The 11,161-nt window shown below is 41.2% G+C and overlaps 1 protein-coding gene across 2 annotated transcripts; it reads right to left on the bottom strand.

Moving 5' to 3' along the window:
• Positions 1-350: 350 nt before the first annotated feature.
• LOC139410935 (zinc finger CCHC domain-containing protein 8-like) lies at positions 351-5,804 on the bottom strand. Of its 2 annotated transcripts, XM_071156616.1 has the most exons (14): positions 5,597-5,804; positions 4,827-4,869; positions 4,678-4,752; positions 4,461-4,566; positions 4,288-4,362; positions 4,068-4,171; positions 3,719-3,784; positions 3,582-3,642; positions 3,317-3,450; positions 3,027-3,169; positions 2,776-2,891; positions 2,581-2,667; positions 2,385-2,490; positions 351-2,182 (listed from the first exon to the last, which is right to left on the bottom strand). In XM_071156616.1, the coding sequence occupies exons 1-14, from the start codon at positions 5,760-5,762 to the stop codon at positions 1,290-1,292; spliced, it is 2,175 nt and encodes a 724-aa protein (XP_071012717.1). In that variant the 5' UTR covers positions 5,763-5,804; the 3' UTR covers positions 351-1,289. The 2 variants fall into 2 exon arrangements, with proteins under 2 accessions (XP_071012717.1, XP_071012718.1); XM_071156617.1 differs by lacking the exon at positions 4,678-4,752 and having other exon boundaries at positions 5,597-5,783.
• Between the last annotated feature and the right edge of the window lie 5,357 nt (positions 5,805-11,161).

An 11,161-nucleotide genomic window follows, 5' to 3' on the forward strand; every position in this document is an offset into this window, starting at 1 on the left:
CTGTGTGGAACTTGCTTCCTTTTACCGTTCAAATTCTGGTAAGAGTTGGGTCCTTTTCTAATAACGTACTTATCACATGGTTTGACTGGAGAGAACAGTTGTACAATTTCACCATCCAAACAGATACGGTACAGACCAATAATTGCTTCTATAAAGGCTATATTAGAGCAGGGCTGGCAAGTCAAGAAATGTGACAACGCTTTAGACCAGTACATTACTAGATCTAATTGTGGCTATTCTCCACCAAGCACCATCAGGGCACGACCCTTAAAAACCAGCCCTCCAAATGGTTTATAATCTTGAACACTATTTAAAAACAGAAACATGATAAATTCATACTGCAAGCAGCCTTCCCACATACTGTGTACGTTTAATCCAGACGTTCAATGGCAAAACTACAATGACAGTCCAATTTAGAATAACAAAAACAAACCATTGACCCCTAAGTAAAAAGTAGGCCGATCTCCTTTGACACTCTTCTCCTCTAGACAAGTTTCTCTTAGTCAAATTTAATATGGTTACCTGAAAATGTCAAATTAGGTTTTGCTGCTCTCTAGTGCCATTATGTAGTAGCAATAACCAGATGCTGAACCAAGTCTATGACGCTGACGAAAAGACGTACAATGGTTGTTACTTTTTTGAATAAACGTGCGATATTAAGCAGAGACATATTGTTGTAGTGATATTCTGAATTAAGACACCGACTTCCGGTGTCAAAATAAAAATTAAAATAATCGAGTTAAAAATCACCTCAACATTCCAATCAAGTTTCAAATGAACTTAAAAATCGAGATGAATATGTCCTTATTTGATAGGAGTAGCCAATGGGAGGCTACTTTAACCATGAGAAGAGGAGAGGCGCCTAGACTGCAAAGAGTCATAGAAAAATGATCAATCGATGGTAAAAACAGAAGAGGAAAAACATTTTATAAAATCTTATCTTTACACCTAAAAGAGCAATGTGGATGTTGTCATTGCTACAAAAATGATTTTATGTGAATGGAAAAAAAGACACGCCAAAACTGGCTTATGATGTTTCCTTAAAGAAAAACTATTCCATGAAAACCTTGCGGTCTTCATAGACCACAGCTAACTCATACGCATAAAATACATTCATTTTGGTACAAAAAAAATAAACCATTAAAAATAAGTTTGAATGACAGGTCACCAAACTGTTCAGCTCCAACTTTTGTGGCACACTTAAAGAAAAGTGTATGAACACCACAGATTTGTTAAAAAATAAGTGTTTATGCAAAAGAATCCCTGGATTTTAATTCAAGCCAGTCTTTTCACTTTTTTTTCGCCATATTTCGAGGGGAACCTTTCAGCAAGTCTCGGATTCGAAGGTATGTCCCGGTGGCCTCAGCAACCTCTGTGAATTCTGGCGTGTCCTCAAAGGGAATAATGCCATGTGCGAACCTACTCCGGTGAGGCACGGCTGTTACCTTCCCCACAGAGTCAGACAGATCTCCCTCGACAGCATCCTGATCTGAGGGGTCTGGCTGACGGCTCTCTTGGACTGGTGTTTGCAGCAAGCTGGGCCTCTGTGCAAGCATATTGCCTCTATCTGCAGCAGCTTCAGGACTCATAGGGCTCTCCTCTTGGACTGGTGTTTTCAGCAAGCTGCTCTCATCTTCAACCACCTTGCCTTTATCTTCAACATCATCCTGACATTTGCTAGAAGATGGATCAACACTGATCTGCTCATCACTGTTGTGGCTGGAAACCTCCACAGATCCCTCCTTTTCTTCATCTTCAGCATCACCTTCCTCCATTTCAGTTTCAGTGTCGACTTGGGCAGGTGTGGAGACGCTGGGCGAGCTGGGGAGGGGTGTTCCAACAGCTGGTGTCTCAGAGTCACTGTTGGTGGTGGTATCAGCATTTTCCAATGCAGCCCAGATCAGCCTCTGCTGCTCCTCCAGCTCCTCCAGTGTCAGCTCTTCCTCCTCCCCACCTACAGACTCCTCACCCACTCCCACAGTGCGTCCCCGTAGAGCCGGTGAACCATTAGTGGGTGTGGGGGGAGGTGTTCCCTTAGGAAGAGGGGGTGGAGTGGGAGTGGCTGGTGGTGTACCATGAGGTAAGGGAGGTGGTGAACCAAAGGATGGCGAGTCAGGGGGCAGCGGGGGCTGGAACTGGAAGCTGTCTGAGCTCCGGTGGCGGCGGGGTGTAGTATCCTGGTCTGGAAACAGACACTGACAAGCATTATGCACTGCTAGAGCAGGGAGGCCATTGCACACATACAACATAAGTGACTTTTGTTTTCTGCAAACAGACAGACCGACCACCCAGTCATGACAGTGAAAAGCAGAATTATCTGCTGGTTGCAATAGAGTAATTAGTTATACATTGTATTCAGACACCTGGAATAATAACACCGCTACCTGAATCAACATCCATATCTGAACTCCTGGCATCAGATCTCCTTTTTTTCGCCTGCTGGGGAGTTGATTCGGATTCATGCAGTCTCTTATTGCAGTTGGCACCAGGCTATTGGCAAAATATATTAATTTATATAGTGTGCACACATACAGTGGACAAACAATTTATTAAAATGTAGAATAGGAGAATTGTAGTTACCATTGGAAAATTGTTGGACAGATAGTCAGCAAAATTCTGCTTCATATGGTTATGCTGTATTGGAATAGAGCCATATAGCCTGTAGTCCTAAAAGTCAGGGGGAAAATGTTGTTTGTAAAGGTCTACAAGTGGTGGCAAAGATCGGTATGCTTGTACCCTAATGATGGCCAGCAAAATGATTTCAAGAAGACTTACATCCTTCACACTAGGTGGTGCAGATATATTGAAGCCTGGGAAATCTACTAGCTTGGAAACATCATAGGAAATACTTTGTCCATGGTCGACCTCTGTTAGTTCTCCATCTTTTGACACTATAAAGGGTGAACACAGTTTAAATACATAGCAGCCCAATATTAATTAAGAATCAGGAAATATCAGTGATTCAACAAAAACTGCAAGGCAAGTGTTTAGTAAAGTGGTTATGGTCTCTCCGGGTGAAATCTTACCCTTCCCATCATATAGCGTGAGACCCGAGTTCTCCATCTCTGCCTCTTTAAGCCAGCCAGGTGGGTAGCCTAACCGCCTCATGCGGTAGATGTGAGGGGGTAGAGTGTTCATTTCAACTCCCAGTGCAGACATCAGCTCCTCACTGATCAATGCCAGAAACACAAGCAAAGGGTAACAGATTTGTGATACCAAAAACCCTGGTTCTCACTTCACTTAGACCTTGCAATAACTGAAAACAAATGAGTTTCTTCTTGTGTCAGTGCCTTCAGACATTTCAAATGTGCCTTGCCTCATGATTCCAGGTTTGTATCTGGCAAATCGCTCCTCCAGTTCCTCAGCATGGTAACGCTGATTGCTCAAGTTGCCCTGGTTACCCTGAGAAAACTCCTTCCGCTTCTCATTGATTCTGGCCATGTCCTTTGGCTAAGAGGAAACAAACAGAGCTGTTGATCACGTGTCAAACATGGTTTTAAGCTCTTCTGTCTGCCCATGGTAAGTAAACAACTTTCATGTTATAAGATGCATATTAAAGTCAAATGATATTCAAGACTTACCTGAGGACAGTCTCGCAGTTGATGACCATCCAACCCACAGTTGAAACAACAAGGCTTAGGTCTGTAGTATAGGCACAAAAGCAACAATAAAATGTACAGATATTTCCTGCATAAAAAAAACAAAATCTCTGCTATACCTTTTCTCTTTCATCTGTACTTCCTGTCCATCTAAGGCGATGACCTGGCTGAAGACCTGCTGATATCTTCGCAACAATTAAGGAACTCAATTAAATGATGCAACTAGTTTCAACGTGCGTAACAAAACACAGCACACTTTTCTACTCATATACCGACTACCACGTGCATTAATACACACAATGAAAGATAGAAAAGATAATGATTCAAAAAGTGAGATTTCTTTTTAGTTGATGTTATCCAACAATGAAAGCTGGATTCTACACTGCAATGTGTCGTTTTAGAAAAAAATAAGTGACTGAGGGACACAGGACTGTCCACAGAGAGCAGAGCAAGCAGTGTTGAGGATACTTTGGAACCTCCCATCCTTCTGTCTGCTGGGGGTTATCATTAAGCAGGGGCTGCCCAAGTTTGTCCACACAGAAACTGGTGAAATACAGGACACTTCCCACCATCTGTGAAAACGAGACACACAAATATATCCAGACAAACAAATGCAAATGGTACATTTCACAAGACATGCAGGGGACAGACACCTAGATTGTCATTAAAAAAAATAAAGTACACCCACACTGAAGGCCTCCTTAATCTTTTTGATGCCACAGGTCTTGGTCTTCTGATCTTCTTCCATAATGAAACTTGAAGACTGCATGTGGAAGGAAACAGATGTGAAATATTTTCCATGTAAAACATATTTTCTTCTTTGAAACTTGAGCAAGACCATCTCCAAATCCAAAAATGTACCTGAGGGTTGACATTGCTGGAGGGATTTCCTTTTTCAACTTCTCCATGCAGCTGATGTTTCTGAACAATACTACAGATGGAGTCTTCAATTTCTTGACGGCATTGCCTGGGAAAAGAAGATTATCAGTTCACATGTTAACGCCCATAGACATAGAAATAAAGTTACAAAATCATTGGAGAAATTGACTAAGAAACCAACAACAACAAAAAATCCTACTTTGAGATGCTATTATTTGCGAAAAGGATCTGTAGAAGAGGCCCATCAATCTTGATGTTTTCAACATTAATGCCACTGGAAGAAAAATATTTGAATGAGGACATTACACACAGGTTATGCCTGTAGTGAGTAGCGCATCAATAACTTACCTTGGCCTTGTCAAAACTTTCAATTTTCTCTTCAACTCTTGATGTGGACAATAGGTTAAAGAAAAATAATACTGAGGCATTTTTGATCAAAACAACAGACATCAAGCACGTTCAACCAATCTGCTAGTTTGTTTGGAAAATATTATTCAGTTTTAACCACAAACTATTTATAATTGGATGAATGGAAAGTGAATCTACTTCTAGTATTGTACATAAACTATGCAGTGTTTATTCAAGAGAGTGACTCAATTTAACAGTTTTAGGCTGACGTTATCATTCCCCCCACCAGATTTGGGAGTTACTAGCCGATTAAACTCAACTCCACGATTAACGATGTGTTAGATGTCACATAAAATTAAGGTTTTGTTATGTGTAATTGCAGATTATTCTTGCGGTCCTGAAATCTGTAGTTTTTGATCAAATTAAGTTATGTGATGTCGGAGCTCCAGTCCACCCACACTAATTGCCGCTCAAATCCATCGTAAATCGTTGAGTTTATTCGGCTAGGGAGTTAGCGTACTAGTCTTCTGTCTAGCTATTGGGCAAGTCGTAGTAAAACGTCGATTTTTTTTTGCATGGGTTCTAGCTAGTATGTTTTTTAGCTGCAATGACTAAATAGTTTGCAAGCTAGTGAGATGAAATGCTGTCAAGAGGCACGTCCAACCAGTGACTGGTTGAGCGGTGAAATAAAGATGTCTCGTTGGCTAGCTAAAGTTAGGCCACAGACATGGTGGCTAGCTAGCACCCGCTAGCTTCTCACACAAGGATATTCTCTTCTATTAGACTCCGGATTGTCTCCTCACACTCCTCCAATCTTTCACTGAGCTCAGAGCCTTCCTCTCCACCCTCCTCAGTGAACCGAATGTGAGTAGCAACAGGCATACTCTCTTCCAATTGTTCAAAGAGCTCACAGTCACCAAAATCAAACTCCGCCATCTTCACTCTGTTGTTGCTGGCCAGAGTTCAGAGGTCAACACTTAATCACGCAAGAGCGTTGATTGGTTGTTTTATGCCACATGTTCAAGGGCCACTATAAAAACAGATATTTGGATATAGTGACCACGTTTACATGCTCAGTTTTAGGGATAGTAGCTCATATCCCGCTTAAGGTCGTATTCGGGATAAACTGTTTACATGCACCTGTGTTATCCTACTTACAAGTATCCCTGTACCCATGAATAAACAGAATATTCCTAATTTAAATTCATATGGGTTAAATGGAAAAATAACTGAAATATGGACACTGACTGTAGGCCTATACATTTTCACATGTAGCGTAATATAATATTAACTGCAGTAAAATTATACAACACATGTTAATTTTGTCTAGGGAACATGAGTGGATAAATATGTTATCTTTCTTTCAGCATCTCTTGAGAAAATGTGAACGCGTGTCTGTCATATCGTTGACACTTGTTATGCAAGCAGACAGTATTTCAACCACATACAATATGCACCCAAGACCAACTGAAGTCATCAGAAACGTGTTTCATTGTTTTCTCAGCTTTTAATTTCCTTAAAACTGGTCAAACGGATGACATTTTGCACAATACCAATATTTCCAGTGTTTTGGGGTTTTCTCCCCCGTCCCTAAAGGAAACAGACAACTTTACAGGTGTTAACTGAACTGAACTAAAATATAAAGAAATGTAAAGTGTTGGTCCCATGTTTCATCAGCTGAAATAAAAGATCCCAGACCTTTTCCATATGCACAAAATTCTTTTTTTTTCAAATTGTGCACAAATTTGTTCACATCCCTGTTAGTGAGCATTTCTCCTTTGCCAAGATAATCCATCCACCTGAAAGGTGTGGCATATCCAGAAGCTGATTAAACAGCATGATCATTACACAGGTGCACCGGAGGACAATAAAAGGCCACTCTAAAATGTGCAGTTTTGTCACACAACACAATGCCACAGATGTCTCAAGTTTTGAGGGAGCGTGCAATTGACATGCTGACTGCAGGAATGTCCACCGGAGCTGTTGCCAGATAATTGAATGTTAATTTCTCTACGATTAGCCACCTCCAAAGTTGTTTAGAGAATCTGGGAGTAAATCCAACAGGCCACACAACCGCAGACCACGTGTAACCACGGCAGCCCAGGACCTCCACATTAGGCTTCTTCACCTGTGGGATAATGTGAGACCAGCCACCCTGAGAGTTGATGAAACTGTGGGTTTGCACAATTGCACAAAACTTCGGAACAAACTGTCAGAAACCGTCTCAGGGAAGCTCATCTGCGTGCTTGTCGTCCTCACCAGGGTCTTGACCTGACTGCAGTTCGGCGTCATAACCGACTTCATTGGGCAGGTGCTCACCTTCAATGGCCACTGGCACGCTGGAGAAGAGTGTGCTCTTCACAGATGAATCTGAGTTCAACTGTTCCAGGCAGATGTCATGGGCAATCATAAGCTACGGACAGCGAACACAATTCCATTGTATCGATGGCAATTTGAATGCACAGAAGTACCGTGACGAGATCCTGAGGCCCATTGTCGTGTCCTTCATCCGCCGCCATCACCTCATGTTTCAGCATGATAAAGCATGGCCCCATGTCGCAAGAATCTTTACACAATTAATGGAAGCTGAAAATGTCCCAGTTCTTCCATGGCCTGCATACTCACCAGATACAGTGCCTTGCGAAAGTATTCGGCCCCCTTGAACTTTGCGACCTTTTGCCACATTTCAGGCTTCAAACATAAAGATATAAAACTGTATTTTTTTGTGAAGAATCAACAACAAGTGGGACACAATCATGAAGTGGAACGACATTTATTGGATATTTCAAACCTTTTTAACAAATCAAAAACTGAAAAATTTGGCGTGCAAAATTATTCAGCCCCTTTACTTTCAGTGCAGCAAACTCTCTCCAGAAGTTCAGTGAGGATCTCTGAATGATCCAATGTTGACCTAAATGACTAATGATGATAAATACAATCCACCTCTGTGTAATCAAGTCTCCGCATAAATGCACCTGCACTGTGATAGTCTCAGAGGTCCGTTAAAAGCGCAGAGAGCATCATGAAGAACAAGGAACACACCAGGCAGGTCCGAGATACTGTTGTGAAGAAGTTTAAAGCCGGATTTGGATACAAAAAGATTTCCCAAGCTTTAAACATCCCAAGGAGCACTGTGCAAGCGATAATATTGAAATGGAAGGAGTATCAGACCACTGCAAATCTACCAAGACCTGGCCGTCCCTCTAAACTTTCAGCTCATACAAGGAGAAGACTGATCAGAGATGCAGCCAAGAGGCCCATGATCACTCTGGATGAACTGCAGAGATCTACAGCTGAGGTGGGAGACTCTGTCCGTAGGACAACAATTAGTCGTATATTGCACAAATCTGGCCTTTATGGAAGAGTGGCAAGAAGAAAGCCATTTCTTAAAGATATCCATAAAAAGTGTTGTTTAAAGTTTGCCACAAGCCACCTGGGAGACACACCAAACATGTGGAAGAACTCTGGTCAGATGAAACCAAAATTGAACTTTTTGGCAACAATGCAAAACGTTTTGTTTGGCGTAAAAGCAACACAGCTCATCACTCTGAACACACCATCCCCACTGTCAAACATGGTGGTGGCAGCATCATGGTTTGGGCCTGCTTTTCTTCAGCAGAGACAGGGAAGATGGTTAAAATTGATGGGAAGATGGATGGAGCCAAATACAGGACCATTCTGGAAGAAAACCTGATGGAGTCTGCAAAAGACCTGAGACTGGGACGGAGATTTGTCTTCCAACAAGACAATGATCCAAAACATAAAGCAAAATCTACAATGGAATGGTTCAAAAATAAACATATCCAGGTGTTAGAATGGCCAAGTCAAAGTCCAGACCTGAATCCAATCGAGAATCTGTGGAAAGAACTGAAAACTGCTGTTCACAAATGCTCTCCATCCAACCTCACTGAGCTCGAGCTGTTTTGCAAGGAGGAATGGGAAAAAATGTCAGTCTCTCGATGTGCAAAACTGATAGAGACATACCCCAAGCGACTTACAGCTGTAATCGCAGCAAAAGGTGGCGCTACAAAGTATTAACTTAAGGGGGCTGAATAATTTTGCACGCCCAATTTTTCAGTTTTTGATTTGTTAAAAAAGTTTGAAATATCCAATAAATGTCGTTCCACTTCATGATTGTGTCCCACTTGTTGTTGATTCTTCACAAAAAATACAGTTTTATATCTTTATGTTTGAAGCCTGAAATGTGGCAAAAGGTCGCAAAGTTCAAGGGGGCCGAATACTTTCGCACTGTATGTCACCCCTTGCGCATGTTTGGAATGGTCTGGATGGACGTGTAAGACAGCGTGTTCCAGTTCCCGACAATATCCAGCAACTTCACACAGCCATTGAAGAGGAGTGGGACAACATTCCACAGTCCAGAATCAACAGTCTGATGAACTCTATGCGAAGGAGATGTGTCGCGCTGCATGTGACAAATGGTGGTCACACCAGATACGGACTGCTTTTCTTATTCGCGCCCCTACCTTTTTTATAGGTATCTGTGACCAACAGATGCCTATCTGTATTCCCAGTCATGTGAAATCCATAGATTAGGGCCTACTGAATTTATTTCAATTGAAAAATCTTTGACATTGTTGCATTTTGCGTTTATATTTTTGTTCAGTGTAGATTACTAATGCATTAATTCTATCATGTAAAACATTATTCTGGTGAGCACTACTTTATAGTCTTCTGGGGCAACAAGTTATAACAGAAGATAAGCTGCATGTATCAAACTATAGTTGACAAACAAATGGCCTACCAAATGTCAGAAACTATAATATGGCCTGGGACGGAGAGCAATTTACTGGGGGGATGGGTGTTTTTTTATTGGGCACAGGGGAGGGTAGCATGTTGTTTTTCTACTGGTTTACATTCACTATTTGCAGGTTTTACTATATAATTTCTTTCTTCCTAGACACATTTCCTCATCTACTTGCATGTGGTTCCCTTATATCAAGGTGTTTTGGTACTTCCCTTATGCACTCCGCTTTTCCATGTGCTAACTTTTATCACTATAGTTTACCAGTCTAACAGTCTATCCAGCACTCCATCCACCATTCATAGTGACAATTGTGGTAGGTGGATCATTTGTCCAGATCTGCAATAGGCTAACTAGCAATCGTGCCACATATAAAAGCATTTAAAGCTGCATCAATTGTAATATGAATCCACAAGAACAAATAGGCAGCGGAGAGGCCAGGTGCATCATTGTGCATGAAAGAATATTGAAGACATGTGACAGACACCTCAAAAAGCTCCCCTATTGATGTTGTTAGGGACAATACAATTATCCTACCTAGACTAACATAGAATACCACAATGCAATGAATAATTGCATTTTATTGTTTTCAAGCGAGTACAAAATTCTACTCTAGGCTACATTGAAAATATCATTTGAATAAGACAAAAATGTGGCCACATATGCTCCCAGCAGACCCAGTTATTCAGGAAAGCAGGCCCAGTTATAAGGGAATTCTTAACACACACTCTGCCTCTTTTTCAATCCGAGCAGCTATTCTTTGCGCATTTGGAACCCAACACTTCAATATAGGCTAAATATTTATCATTTAACTTTGTATTACCTTTTATATGTGTCATAAACACATCCAGCCACCATGTTTTCATCTGATTAGGGTACTTAAAAAGTCTCCTGTAGGCCTGAACACATTCATCCAAAATATACATTTCACCATTCTCAAAATTACTTGGCATTAACCAGGTTTCCATCCAACCTTTTTATGAGAGTAAAGTCAATTTGATGGAAACGCAATTCTGATGCACCAGGGTTCCCTTTAGCCAGTAGGTCTAATTGCCAGCTAATAGCCAGCTGTTAAAATTGTAGCTGGCCATATTGTCCATGATTGGCTTTGATGCAGCCACATGTAGGATACTGTGCCACTTCCTATTCAGATAGGATGTCATTTTTAAACATACATTTATTTACATGTTTTTATCATGATTGTATAGCATTGTCAGCCTATTTATTAATCAAAACCAGTTCTATAAATAGGCCTATGCAAACTTGTTTTATTTCATTCTGTTGAGACATTTTCATTGGCTAAATTACATTTGATCTGTCCTTTTAATTTTGTGCTCTCTTTGGCCAAATTAAGTTCCAACTGTAGATCCAACGCTGTGTTCGCCACAATATAATAGCCTGCTCATATTTTCCATGTTTCATTTAACTAGTTAAGTCAGTTAAGAACAAATTCTTATTTACAATGACAGCCTAGCCCGGCCAAACCCTAACCCGGACGGTGCAGGACTAATTGTGCGCCACCCTATGGAACTCCCAATCATGGCCGGTTGTATTACAGCCTGGAATCGGACCA

This window comes from Oncorhynchus clarkii, chromosome 6 (genome assembly GCF_045791955.1).
Source record: "Oncorhynchus clarkii lewisi isolate Uvic-CL-2024 chromosome 6, UVic_Ocla_1.0, whole genome shotgun sequence".
Taxonomy (NCBI): domain Eukaryota; kingdom Metazoa; phylum Chordata; class Actinopteri; order Salmoniformes; family Salmonidae; genus Oncorhynchus; species Oncorhynchus clarkii.